Raw genomic sequence first — 13,843 nt, 5'->3', positions numbered from 1 at the left:
ACGGCTGCTCCCAAGAGGTCAACTTGGTCGGGACCACCTGTGCCCCAGCTTCCTGCCCCCACCCCAGTCCCTAGACTCCTGGAAGAGGTCCTGCGGGAGGGAGCAGCCCCTGCTGCATCTCAAAGACCTTTTTCGATGGAGAGGAGACCTTGGGGGCTACATTTGGGGGTGGATGAGCCAATAGGGACTTCCCTACTCACCAGCCCACGTGGGAGAGCCCTCACTGTACCACCCAGAAAAGTGCCTATTTCTCCACGTTGTCCCTTTCAGCTATTCAGGAACCTCTCAGTCACAAGGCCCTATCATGATTGCTGTCCAGAACCCAGCTCTGCCCAGGGGAACTTCTGCGGTGATGGAAATGTTCTATTATCTGTACTGTCCATTGCAGTGGCCACATGTGACTATCCAGCACTTGAAATGTTGCTAGTGTGACATTTAATTTAATTGTACGTTTAATGTAAATAGCCATCTATGGCTGTCCTACTGAACAGGGTAGGAGACGATGGGCGGGAGGTGCTGCCTCCCTAAGGCATGGAGCCCCAGGATGTCAAGCTGGGAAGGACACTGATTCCAACTCTTCTTTTTTGCAATGAGGAAATAGAGTCAAGCTGGCAAGCAAACTCAGAACTGTGCCCTTGGCTCTGCACAGGGTTGCTGCAGATGCGGGAATGCAGCCCTAGAGGGACTCTGGGGTCCCATATAATCCCAAGGGGCTGTGATTCTAGACGTATAAGGTTCTCTGGGGCCTGGGTGGGCTACTCAGTACCTCACCCTTTTTGGTGAAAAGAAGGGTGAGCAGTTATCATGAAGAGGGATGACCTCAGTGACTGCAGGTGGATGCCACCTCACATTCCCCAAGCTACACATCCCCTGCAGACAGGCCAAGGGCTGGGAGGGGGAGAAGACTTCAGCATGCTGAGTCCCAAGTTGGTGAGATGGAGGACAGCAGTACATGCATCTGTGTGCTTGCGCACCTGGCTCCACGCCAGGATGAAGATACACCTGTATGTGGTAAGAAGGGATGCCCCCAGGACCTGAGTCAGACTGGCAGCGTTCCAGTCTTGATTTTTCACACTTCACTGAGCAGTCTTGGCCAAAGCTTTCATTCCCTGAGCCTCAGTTTCTCCACATGTAAAAAGGGAGTATCAGTCCGATCTCTGGTGGTCTCCGCTTTTAGGTGTTAGTGCCTTAGATTGCATGTCTCACTGGCTGTGTGGGAGTGGGGGTGGGGCGGTGGTTTGCAGGGCCTGAGTGCAGAGCCTGAACTTGAGGCTGGCTTCCATGAGCTGGGAGCATCTTCCCGGCCCACAGTCCACTGCCACAGTTGTAGCCCTGGTCCTCAAGGGGCTGGCTCTCTGCAAACTTCCCACCCAGGTTATATAAACAAGTCCACTTGAGCCCTGCTGACGTTGGATGGATGACATCAGCCCTGCACGCAGGGACCTGTGCCTGTGAGGGAATGTATAGTTTATCATTCTGTCACATTCTTGTCTGCACATGATCACATGGCTATGCCTCCCACTGTTTCAAACCCTAGTGAACCCAGGTGCAACGGGGTTGTGAATATGAAGTCTTTATTCTGTTTGTTCTCAAAGCAGGGAAGAGCCAGTGCTAGGGGCAGGGCACACATCCAGGAAAAGCTCCATGCACCGTGCCCCTGAGAGAAGGCACAAAGACAGGCGAGTGGGCGGCACCCAGAGTGCTCTAGCTCTGGGCTAGGGCTGAGGGCAGGGCCTGCCAGGCAGCAGAGGGCCTCAGCGTGCCAGAGCAAAGCCAATGCGATTGTTACGCCGATCAAACTCTGTGTAGAACTTGCGGATGAAGGTGGCACCCAGGACCCAGACTGGCCCAGTGGGTGGAGGGACGTCCAGACCGTGGAGGGCCAGTGTGCAAAGATTATCATCATTGTATGGGTCCTAGCAGGAAGCAAGAGAGGTTCCCCACTGCCCAACACATAACCACCTCTCCTGACCCCCCACAGCCGTCCCATGCCCCATCCACAGTGGGCCCCCATTGCATCCTGACCCCTTCAACCATTATGCATCACACCCCTCCTGGATGCAGGCACGAAGCTGGATGTTGGGCTAACAATGCATTAGACACAGTGCTGCCTTCAGGAGCTTACAGTCTGGCAGAGCTTCTGATCCTAGACAAGGTATTTAACGCCTCTAAACCCACTGAGGAAAACAAGTGGATGAGAACGTATGAGCGCAGCATTGATGAGAAAACGGAGATCAGGAGATGAGCACGGTGATCCCCGAATTTGCTGCATGTTGGAATCACCTGGCGAGTCTTGAAAACCCCGATGCCCAGTTGCTATCCGCAGAGATTCAGTAAGTATGGGACATGGCCTGTTACTGGGAGTTCTAAAAGCTCCCAGATGACTCTAATAGCAACCTAGTTTGAGAACCGCTGATCTAGCATGTAATCTGTGCATAATGCCTCGTCTCTTTTTGAGGACCCCTGCCCACCCTTCCCCTGTCACCCAGGGGCAGACTGGAGACTCACCTGCAATACGTAGTCCGCACTGGTAAGTGTGTAGGCCCTGCCTCCGAGGTGGAAGGAGATATCGGGAAGTGTGGGCACTTGGTTACAGTTCACGACATACTGGCATCAGGGAGGGCAAAGGGAGCCCATTTGAGTGTGGGAGGTCCCCCAGCAGACACAGCCCTGTGCTTGTGGCCTGGTCCCTCCTCTGGAGAGGGCTGGGCACAGTCCCCAAGTCCCCAGTCCCCTACTACTAGAGACAAAGCCACACATGGGAAGGGTATGAGAGGCAGGAGAGGGAGGCCTGGAACAGTCTCGTTTGGGACCTAATGTTTCCTGGAGTGATTTGGGGGCCTGGACCAGGTGCTGCTCCCCCCATCCTTGGTACCCTCCCTCCCTCCCTAGCTCCTTACTTCATCCGGGCTCAGCTCCTTGGCCCCCAGGGTCTCCATGAGCAGCCTCATGGAGCTGGTGGGACCCGAGATGTAGGATGCACCGGTATCCACCACCACCATGCAGCCCTCCTCACAGAGCAAGGTGGCTGACCTCACAGACACCCTGGAGGAGGCCACAGTCAGACAGACAGATGGACAGGAGCCTGATGGGGCATCACCAGGCTGCATAGCTTTCCTGAGTGACAGCAAGTGATGGGAGGCCATGCTTGTGGTCCAGTGGTGCAGTGAAGGATGGTTAATGCGTGAGCTGGAGGAGGAAAGGTGCTGCCCCCTCCATCAGCACATGGCTTAGTGACACTCCACTTTCTCTCAGTAGGCCCCCTCCCCTCTGGCCATCTATCTCAGTGTCCCCCATCCCTGGACAAAGCAGGCAGAGAGCAAATGTCAGCTGAGCCTTAAGAATCAGCAGCATTAGAAGAGAGGGCAGGACGGTAACCCTCCCCTTTCTGACCCCACCCCCAGCAGCAGCAGCATTTCTGGAGAGAGAAGAGGGGTGGGGATTCCTGACCCTTTCATTTTGATCTGCCAGGAGCCAGTCTTGCTGATGCTCACATAGTGGAAATTCTCCTGGTAATACTGGGGGTCGCTCCCTCCCAGCACAATCTCTCCCCCCAGCAAGTGGGAGTTCCTAAGGGGAAGATCAGAGGCTCTTGGAGACGCACAGCCTTAGAGACTCAATAGCCCCAGCAGCAAGGGAAGTTGGGCACGGGTGCCGGTGCCAGATGCCGGCTCGGGCAGGGGAAGGCAGGGTGGTTGGCAGGGCGGGGAAGCTGCAGGGCCTACTGCTTCTGCACTCCCCAAGCCCACCCAGAGGTGGTTCCAGGATAGTCCAGCTGCACCCAAAAAAGCATCCCCAGAGAGGTCACAGAAAAGAAACAGGCACAAGGGCAGGGAGTAGAATGCAAATAGGATGCAAATTGGCCCCACCCTCCCTTGGGTTTGATAGCTGCGGGCTGAGCAGGTGCATAGGACAGGGGACGGGCCTCTGGGAGCTGTCGGGTGGGGGTGGGCAGGGGCCTGAGGCGCAGGGGGAGGAGGGGAGGAGAACCGCGGCCTCCAGCGGAGCCTGGGCCTGCCGAGGTGAGTTTTGGGCAGGTGGCATGTGTGATACTGGGCCAAGTGCTCTGGTGGGTCAGGGCCAAGTAGGGGGTTTCCATCTCCTTACTTGGAATTTCTGCAGAGAAAGAGACACAGCAGGATGGAAGCCTTTGTTTCAGGCGAGCCTCACCGGCCTGTTGTTTGGCAAGGTGGGTTTTATGCCCTCTCTTTACCTCGCAGGCAGTGGAATCACCAGGAGGTGAAGTCACCCCGGCGGTGAGTGGGGTGAGTGGGGGACTGGAGCCAAGGCTCCCAGTGCTTCCCAGTCTGAAGTTCATGCCCCTTGCTTTCCTCTCCTCCAGGCTGCAGGATGCCTCCCCTAGCTCAGGGCCTACCTTGGGGCTGGTTTCCTGTGTGTGTGTGTGTGTGTGTGTGTGTGTGTGTGTGTGTGTGTGTGTGAAAGGGATGGGGTTTTCCAGCATTCATAGCAGAGGCATGTGTACATGCACATGTGTGCATGGTGTATAGTTTGCACACGTTTTTGGTGCAAGTGCCATCAATTTGCATTTTACAAATCCAGTACCTATGCGCATGTGCTAGCACGAGTTCCCTCCACCAGTCTCCTTGGCCTCTCTCAGCCCTTCATGATCCCCCTGGACGTTCCCTCCTTCTCATCCCAGGGTAAAGGAAGAGGTAGGCCCTACCTGAACAAGGCCCGCCTTCTTCCTGTTTGCTGCATGCTCCTCCCTTCCATGGCCTCCGGGCTTCTGTACCCTCAATTATCTCCTTTTTTTCCGCCCCCCACATTCTTAGTCTCTCACTTTCCACTGGCTCCTTCCTCCACCTGCAAGCATACTCAGGCATCCTCCAGCATCAAAAGACACCCACCCTTTTTTTCTCTGCTTCTGTCTGCCGCTCTGCCTGCACCCCCATCTGACCCTCCCACCCCTGTCAAATTTCTCAGGGCAGCCTACATCTGCCTTTCCCTTCTGGACACCCACAGCCACCTCTTCACTGCTTGCCATCTGGCCCTGCCCGACCTCCAAAACATCCCTTCCCCTGACTGCCCCTGACAGCCAATTGGTGGCCTTTTCTCAGTCCCTCCCGGTCTCTCACCAAACCAGACACGCCTTTCCATCTTATCTACACGATTTCTCTGGACTCTGACCCTCCCCTCTGTCCTGACTGCTACTGGCCTCGTGTTTTCACCCTTCTGATCTTCATCTCATCCTGTCTTTCTCAACCCAGCCGCTCAGAGCAGATCACAGCTCTGCTGAACAGCTGACAGCAGCTTCCCCAAGGCTGGCTGAGCTGCAGAGAAGCTCAGCCGAGAGCTGAAAGCACAAGGGTTCAGCCCCTGTTGTTGCTCACCACGTTGTCATGTTTCTCGTCTTCTCTGCCAGACTGTAAGCTCTGCGAGGGCAGGGACTCTGGCTTACACACTGTGTTAATGGCTGTACCCCCAGAGCCTGGCACAGCGCTTGCCATATAATTGCCCAATATTTGTCGAATCAGTGAATGAGAAGATAGACAAAAGGATTCATGAATGAATGAAGGCAGCTATCTCTGTATCTGAGGAGCCAAGGATCCTCCCAGGGAGGGTCTGCTGGACACAGCAACGCCTTACTTCCCATCACCCCCGTCCTGTATTCTCCTCTTGTTCGAGAGCAGTGATGTCTAAAAGAACTTTCTGCAAAAATGGAAATGTCATACACCTGTGCTCTCCGATGTGCTAGCCGCTAGCCACTGTGGCTGCTGAGTGCTTGAGAGGTGTCGTGTGACTAAGGACTTGATGCCTCATTTTATTTCATTTTAATTAATTCAGATTTAAGCATCGGCTTCCATATTGGATAGTGTAGCTTCTACATATGGATTGAATACCACCTAGTCATGAACACTTCGAAATCCTGGCCCAGAACTCTGTTCCTCCTATCCCAGCTCCCTGCCTCCTTCCCTTCCCCCGCCTCTGCCCTGGGGCCAGGCCTACCTGCTGTAGTAGACAGAGAAGACGTGCTCCTCCAGCACCCCCTGGGAGAGGATGTGGTCAAAGACCGGGGTGACCCCTCCGACAGCCTGTGCGGGGAAGCCCATGCCCAGGACGCCATCAAACTTGGCCAGCATGAAGGGCACCAGGGGCAGCTCCGTGACCTCTCCAAATGTCTGTGTCACTGTGATTCCGCCCACCTGTGGGAGGCAGGACCAGAGCAGACTAGCCCATGGCCCATCCTCTGGCCAGAGGCTGATCTAGGCTTCCACAGTGGGGGCCCCAGGGACTGACATGCCCCAGGGTGTGACAGTTTGGGGTCAGACCATTTCATCAGCCCCCCAGGCGTATCACCTCTCCTAATACACATCTAGGCGGTGGGTCCAGAGAGAACTGGGCTCATCCGATGGCTGGAAGGGGCAGAGGCTGAGAAGGTGGTACTGCCAAGCGGTAGTAGGAAAGATGCCAGGAGCTCCCCAACGGCCCCGCCTTCACATCGGCAGGACTGGGTTTTGGTCCCCTACCCTTATGATGGGCTAACAATTCCTTTAGCTCAGCCAGGCCTGCCCTTCATGCTCCTTCCTCCCGCTTTCACAGACAAGGGGAGTAAGGACCACAGTGATTTCCTCTCAGTTCCATGCGTGCCCTGCCCCCAACTCCATCAGAGCAGGGGCTGGAGAGAGAAACTCTAGGATGGAGTGGGTGAGACATAGACCAAATGACAATAAAAATCAGGCCTGTCCTTAATCTGAAGCCTAACCTCAACTATGACCTTAAAACCTATGTGTGACCCCAGAAGTGATGCTGACCACAATGTCCGCAACAGCCCTGCCCCAGGGAGAGCTCGGTGACCTCAGGCAGGTTTCTTGCTAGAGGCTGTTGGGCTCAGGACCAGCCCTGCGTTAGATGCAGAAGCCTCCATCAATCACCCAGGCTGAGCCGGGAGCGCAGGTCTGCTCTACCCCAGGTGCTGCTGCTTTGCAGGGAAGTAGAGAGGAGGGTGCTCCTCAACTTCCCAAGCCCCACGGTGGGCTGGCCTGCCCCATCCCTCATCATGGGCCCTAGGGTGGCGGGAGAGGTCCAGGGACTAGAAGGGCAGGAAGGGGATCGGATGAACTGGGAAGCCCCACTTACAGTCACCACGTCCTGGCTCAGGAAGCCTTTGACCTTCCCGGATCCGTAGTGGATGGTGAACTCTGTCCCATTCTCCACGTAGCTGGAGGACTCCGAGGAGTCGTAGAGGCTGTGAATCTCTGGGGGAGGGACACAGGCTCAGGGCTGAGGGCGGCCCAGGCAGGAAGAGGGAGGCGGTTCCTGTGCATACGGCCTGTGTGTTGAGGCCTGAGTGCAGGGATGGGGAGGCCCTGAGCTTGGAGGCTTGGAAAAACATGTGTTTCATCAATCAAGGACAGTGTTTCTTGGGGCCCTGATCTGTACTTATATCTCTGAGGATTTTGTCTCAAATGAAGTATTTTAAAGTAATTGCTGACACTGGGATGGGGAGAAGATTCTGGTCCCAGGAAGCTCACTCAGGGTGCAGACGGCCCAGGGGCCTGGGAGGGGGCTGAGAATTCAGTCCTCTCCCAGTCTCAGGAAGAGCTGGCTTTCTGGTGGGCTGGGGCCTCCCTGGGCCAGCTTTTCCACCCCGTGGCCATGGCAGAAACACGAGGGCCCTTTCCTTCTTCTCTCCTCTCAGGGGCTGCGGGAGCAGAGGCGGGGAGGCAGCAGCTTGAGTGGTGCCAGGAAGGATTTAGCAGGTGTGAGGCAGGACTGCCCAAGTGTGACAGGGCGGGGGCTTTGGGGACAGGCACCACGAGTCCTGGGTCTCACCACAGGCCGTGTAGAGAGGGCTGCACTTGGTGGAGGGCACCCAGAGGTTAGCCGAGCCGGTGTCAAAGATGACTTTGAAGGTCTGCGGTGGGGTGCCAATGCCGACCTCGCCGTAGTACTGGGTCTGTAGGGGTGACAGGAAAGAGGTGGCTAGAGGGGCTCTGGGAGACTTAGGTCTTGCCTGCTCGGGGCGACATGAGACAGCTCATGCAGCCTCTCTACATGTCCATTTTCCAGCAGGGACTGGGGGATGCTTAGCCCTGTCTTACGACTTCCCGGGAAGTAAGAGGTTCAGTGAGACAAGACGGCAAAAATTAAGTACTGAAATGAAGCAGGATGATGCCCCAAGCACCTGTTAAGGAACCACCGATGCAGTGAGTAGTCAAACTGCACTGAGCCTGGGCTCAGAAACCTGCATCCGAGGTCACGCACCCCGCCCGCCCACCCCAATCCACCCAGAGCCTGGATTCCCGAGTTCCCCACCTGCCCCTGCCGCCGGGCTCCTTCCTGCCTTCTGTGCCCCAGGCTTTCTGGCAATAAAATGGGAATTTTGGAATGTGCTTAGTGCCCCTCAGCAACTCAAAAACAGCATGGAAACTGCAAAGAAAGCCTTAGGCCCAAGAGAGGGAGGAGATGGGAGGAGAAAGGCCCGAGCCGGGCACTCACATCCAGGTAGTTGGTGAGGACCACGGGCGTGGTTCTGTTGCCAAACGAGAGTCTCTTGGTGAACTGGCTCCACTCAGCACCGAGCCTGGCCACGTCCACACCTCGCTCCTTCAGGCTTTCCCGGACCGAGGGCATTTTCTTGAGGAAGATCCTGGCTCAGGATGGAGTAAGAAAAGGAAGAGCTCTGTACTCCCCGTAATAATGGCGGAGTTCTGGAAGCTTCTAAGACAACTACCCCCAATCCTAGTCCGGGCACCTAAGAATCGCTCTTGGGCCTGTAGGCCTCTGCAGGAGAATTTGCAGACCTCTGTGACCACCTGTGCTGCCAAGTAGCCCTCCGCTAACTCCCTCCTGTTGTCTGAGTGGGAGCTCTGTCACCTCAAGGCCGTTCGTTCGTTCATTCATCCCTTCCATAATCACGTGTCGAACACTTAACTCTGCCCCTGCACCATGCTGGATACTAGAGATATAAAGATCATCTCTGCCTTCTAGGAGATCCAGCAGGCGAGGAGACAGGAGGAAACAGCACTGACTTCCCCTCTAAGGAGAGGAAGGCTGGGGGTGCCCCCGTCAAGGCTGGACAGGAGGAGGCAGTGCCACGTGGAGCCTGCAGGTGGCAGCAGACACCTGCAGCGGCCACTGCGGGGCTCCGGGATGCCCGCAGGCAGGCGCCCAGCCAGGGCCGCGAATGGAGTGGACTGACTGAACCGGCTCCGGCAGGGGGAGAGGCAGGCATCTCCAGAGTGCCTGGGCAGCCTGTCCTTGGAAAGATGTGCCTTCTTGATCCTAAGTCCCAGTCCCTCGGCTTCTTGTCCTGACACTTTCCTATCACCTTTGGGAGGCAGAATTAAGGAGACTTGGGAAATTCACAGCGTACTGAGCTGCCACCAGATGAGTGCCAGACACTGTGCACGCCCCCCGCCCATCCATGTAACCCTCATAACAACTCTGCAAGCTGGCTGTCACCGTCCTCACTTTATGATAAGGAAACAGAGGCTCGCAGGGATGAGGTGACTCCGTAGTGACGGAGCAGGGATTCAAAGCGGTGTGTCTGCCCCTGTTTCCCATGTAGGGTCCCCTGGGCTCTGACATGAAGCTCTGTGCGCCAAAGCCTGGAGGAAGATGTCCCTGGCTGCCGGGGCTGGGGGACCCCAGGGTTGCAGCCCAGCGTCTGGGGTACCCCTCCTCTTCCCCTGTACTTGGACTGCCCCGTCCTCTAACACCCCACGCATTCCCTGTACCGATTATGCCCACAAACATAAACACAACTTTCATGCCTGTCAGCCTGATATCTTAATGGAAATGACTCGTCATATTCATAACATAGTCTGCTGTTCCCAAAGTGTTTTCACAATTCTGATTTTTCAAGGCTGATTCTCTAGCCTCTCATTTCACAGATGGGAAAATGGAGGGTTGGAGAAGACTTGAATCCAAAGAGGGCTCATTTTCCACTGTTTACTCTGAACAGCCTCTGCTTTGGACCTTTCCTTTTCAGAAAGTCCCTTCCTGTGCCCCCCCCACCCCCGCCCTGGCCCCCACTCTTTCATCCTTGAAAGCCCAGCACGCACCCTCACTTCCAGGAAGCTTGCCCCATGATCTCCGTCCACCCTGGCCTCACCCTCACCTGGGGTCCTGCTCCGTTTTTCTCAGGTGCTCACAGCCAGCCCTGCACAGCCTCCTGTCCATGGAGGTGGTGTGGTCTGAGCTGGTGAGGGCATGGTGGTTGTGAGGACATGCTTGAATCCCTTCCTACCTGTGTGATTCTGAGCAATTTACCTAACCTCTCTGGGCCTTCTCTGAGCCCACATTAACTCCTCTATAAAAATGGACTTAATGGTAGTACCCACCTCTGAGAATCACTGTGCAGATTAACCGAGCTGACCACTGCTTGATAAACCTGAAAGGCGTTTGTGTATGTAAAAGGCAACCACGGTACCTTGAGAATGGGGTCCAGCTGTCAGATCTCCCAAAGAGCCTTGCATGGTGCCCTGCGCCCGGCAGGTGGCAAAATTCCTCTAAGCGTGTTTCGAAAACCTGACGCCCTCTGCATCCTAACCCAATCCCATTCTTCTGCTTTTGAAGAGAACGAGGAAGAACGGTTTTACCTCTATCAGTCTTTCCCCCAGGGGTGGGGGCTGCGCTCAGGCACACGCTGCTGGGAAGCTCCCAGTCCCTCACATTGTGCCCCCAACCCAGCTGTTTCTCTCCATGAGCCCGGGAGCAGTGGAAAGAGGCTTTGAAACAAGAGGCCCAGTGTGTGCCCAGGCTTAGCCTCTTATGTGCGACCTCCCTGAGCCTCAGTGTCCTCAGCTATAAAATGGGGCTGTTGGGTTTTTGGGAGGGTAGCTCAAGTTGAGATATGGAAAAGGATCCTGTGAAATCCTCAGCAACCATTTCTGTTATTAAAACTCATCCTCTTACTTTCAAGTCTTCTGGTCCCATCTGCACCCCCCAATCTGAAACCCTTTCTCCACGAGGCTCTCACCCACCCAACCTCTCCCCTTCCGCAGCCTTGAAGAATTGCTTGTTCCTGCAGGGCCTGGCACCAAAGAGGAATGTTATGTCTTTCTCTTCCTTCCCTTGGGCTGCCTTAAGCCTTTCTTTTAACATTTGTGATAATGTGCCCCGACGTGTAACCGCAGCTGGGTTTTGCAGCGCACCCGCACCGAGCAAAGGGATTTGCACGCATCGTCTGGTTCAGTCTTCCAAGCGGCTCTGTAATGTAGGTGCTGTCATTATGCCTGTTTTAAAAATGGTAAACTGAGACCTGGAGAGGTTCAGCATCTTGCCCGTGGTTCCAGAACTAGTTGGTTCTGCTAGTGGAGCAGAAAGCAAACCAAGGCAATTCAACTCTAGAAGAAGCCTTGCGTGGAACTATGTCCCGCAGCTTCCCTGGTAGACTTAACCATACCACAGCCTTCTTAGTAATCAGGCTGTGAGCTCTTTGAGGGCATGAAGTATGTCTCAGTCATCGCTGAGTACCCCCTTCTTGCCTAGCATGGTGATCTGTGCGGGAAGTGAAAGCTCTGGCCAGGGATCGAAAGACACGGCCTCCAGGCTGTGATGCTGGGCGAGTCACCCAACCTTTCTGAATTGGGACCATACCTCCCTGCCCTGCTGGTCATGTGGATTGGATGACATCACACATCTGAAAGTTGGGGTGTTAGGAAAGTCAGAATCCCTTCCCCTGCCCCTGCCACCCTCCCTCCCAGCCGAGTTACCGTCTGAAGGCACCAGTGTCTACAGGGAGACCAAAGGTGCAGGAGCCCCAGAGCGCCAGCAGGAGTCCCCAGCGAGGCATTCTGCTCCACGGGTCCAGCCTTCACCTGGCCCCCAGCTCTCTTCGGGATCCACTGAAGAACCCTTCTCCTTTTATACGCTCCACACTCAGGATGGTGCCGATTCTGCTTGGCCCTAATTTATTACCCTGGGGCAGACGGCAGGGCAGCCAGTAATAAATCCCCCATGGGACCCAGCTAGGTGGGTGAAGGGTGATCAGGTTTCTGATGCGGAGCAGGAGAGCTAGGAAAGGATGGCTGTGGGAAAGCAAGGCCATACCCAGTGACGCCAGCAGCCCTGTCTCAGCCTGGCCTTGTGACCCCTCAGAGAAGACAGAGGCTGCTGAGAAACAGCACTGCTAGGGAACAAGGTCGGGGGTGGGACAGGCTTAGAACCCAGGTTTCCAGCCCCCAGCCAGTCTCCACTCCTTATGTCTTTGAAGCTCTGTCCTCTGTATTAACCTGGGCTGTGCCCCTGACTGGCTTCTCCCAGCTGCATCTCCGTGTTCCCATCCGGAACATGGGTGACCCCTCCTGGCTTGTTCCCTGACAGATCCAGCCCCAGGGGCCTCAATACTGCCTCCCTCCACCTCCGTCAGCAGCAACTATTTATGGGAAAGCGCATCACGGGAGAAGAGGCGCCTCGTGTAGCACTCTGGACGAGAGGCCTGGGGGCGGGGGGCGTGTGTCCATCCTCAGAGACCTAGCCTCGCGGAGGCTTCTTCCAAAGACTGAGGTGGGGCGGCTGGTCTTCCAGCCCCTCCTCCTGCTTCTGCTCGGCCCCGGCCCTCTCTGGGCCCTGTCTCTGCCAGTCTTGGGCAGCTCACCAGGCGCACACCTGGCTCCTAAATCCCAGACGGGCGCTGTTTATTCAGCTTAGGCTGCCCTCTCCTGGCTTTTCCCTGCTCGTTCCTCGGGGTCCACATCAGTATCAGTACCTCCTTTGTGGAGCAGGCGCTGACTCAGCCTGGAAGTGACAGTTTCTGTTGGGGGCTCCCACAGTGCAGGTACGACCCTACTGTGTGTGTGTTCATCTGCTTCTGGCTCAAAGTGGTGCCTAAAACTTATTGAGTGAGTGACCAGTGAACTGTGACGGGCAGTGCCAGAGCACTGGCACGGTTGTCAGGGACCTGGGTTCTAGTGCTGACTACCACCAACTTGCTGTGTGACATGGAAACCCCCCTCCCGTCTCTGGGCTTCAGTTCCCAGATCTGTAGAATGAAGCAGACGCTGAGTGGCCCAGGGCACCTTCCTGCTCGGACACGCCGCTAGTCCATGTCCTGTGTCTCCAGGGCACTGTTCTCCGCACCGATTGTGGGCAGTGAGGACTTAACCGGAGAAGCTAAGCTGTGTTGCTAATGTGTTGACTAATGAATGCGTTTGGGCCTCTGAAGTTATAACACCCTTACCCAATGACGGGGGGGGGAGGGTATATCTCAAGTGGCAGAGCGCACGCTTAGCATGCACGAGGTCCTGGGTGCAATCCTCAGTACCACCTCTAAGAATAAATCAATGAATAAACCTAAATACCTCCCCCGACCAAAAACAAAAACAAAACCAAGATGTTGGGAGAATTGGGGGGTTCTTGGCAGCGGAGGAAGTATTTGAAGGCAGGGGAGAACTTTTTAGAAGCCCTGAAAATGGAAACATCTGTCTTGTCGGATCAAATGACTGCTAAGCACCCCCGCAGGCCTCAGTGCACTTTCATTCCTCTTTCATTATTAACAAGTGTCCACCGAGCATTTCTCATCTTTCTTAGGTATGTCGGGTGCTTTTCTAGATGCTGCAGTTACAAAGGCGACAGAAACGAACACAGTTCCTTCTCAGCAGTGTGAAGTGGGTCCCCTCATGCCCACTGCTCAGACCAGGAAGCTGAGGCTGCAGGGAACTCAGGGAAGGATGCGCTTTGCCTTGGGACCCCAGGCCCCTCTCTGGGGCTGTGGGTGTCAGAGATGACCAGCACAGCCAACGGGATTTGAAGGAAAGGGGTGCTGAGCTGTGGCTGAGTCTGCCAAGCCAGCAGAGCTTTCTGGGGTGGGGGGAGCTCTTTAAAGCCCCCGTCTAGCTGCAGGTTAGACACCCAGCACAGCGCAGCAGGACCCTCA

The 13,843-nt window shown here is 55.6% G+C and overlaps 1 protein-coding gene across 2 annotated transcripts; it reads right to left on the bottom strand.

The window, feature by feature from the left end:
- Window positions 1-790: 790 nt before the first annotated feature.
- REN (renin) lies at window positions 791-11,852 on the bottom strand. 2 transcript variants are annotated; one of them, XM_010967082.2, is made up of 9 exons: window positions 11,682-11,838; window positions 8,461-8,611; window positions 7,795-7,918; window positions 7,099-7,217; window positions 5,968-6,164; window positions 3,451-3,570; window positions 2,901-3,045; window positions 2,509-2,607; window positions 1,558-1,916 (listed from the first exon to the last, which is right to left on the bottom strand). In XM_010967082.2, the coding sequence occupies exons 1-9, from the start codon at window positions 11,759-11,761 to the stop codon at window positions 1,755-1,757; spliced, it is 1,197 nt and encodes a 398-aa protein (XP_010965384.1). In that variant the 5' UTR covers window positions 11,762-11,838; the 3' UTR covers window positions 1,558-1,754. The 2 variants fall into 2 exon arrangements, with proteins under 2 accessions (XP_074208112.1, XP_010965384.1); XM_074352011.1 differs by lacking the exons at window positions 2,509-2,607; window positions 2,901-3,045; window positions 3,451-3,570 and having other exon boundaries at window positions 791-1,916; window positions 11,682-11,852.
- Between the last annotated feature and the right edge of the window lie 1,991 nt (window positions 11,853-13,843).

The sequence above is a fragment of the Camelus bactrianus genome, chromosome 23 (genome assembly GCF_048773025.1).
Source record: "Camelus bactrianus isolate YW-2024 breed Bactrian camel chromosome 23, ASM4877302v1, whole genome shotgun sequence".
Taxonomy (NCBI): Eukaryota; Metazoa; Chordata; class Mammalia; order Artiodactyla; family Camelidae; genus Camelus; species Camelus bactrianus.
The sequence above is the reverse complement of the archived record's forward strand: the minus strand, read 5'-3'. Positions and strand labels throughout refer to the sequence as shown.

What these genes read in the sequence shown, in the direction of transcription:
- REN (XM_010967082.2), bottom strand. Translation starts at nt 11,761, where the DNA reads ATGCCTCGCTGGGGACTCCTGCTGGCGCTCTGGGGCTCCTGCACCTTT. An exon ending in GACACTGGTGCCTTCAGACG is followed by an intron (nt 8,612 to 11,681) that starts GTAACTCGGCTG and finishes ATCCTGAGCCAG; the next exon opens with GATCTTCCTCAAGAAAATGC. An exon ending in TGGCAGATCAAAATGAAAGG is followed by an intron (nt 3,046 to 3,450) that starts GTCAGGAATCCC and finishes GGCCTCCTCCAG; the next exon opens with GGTGTCTGTGAGGTCAGCCA.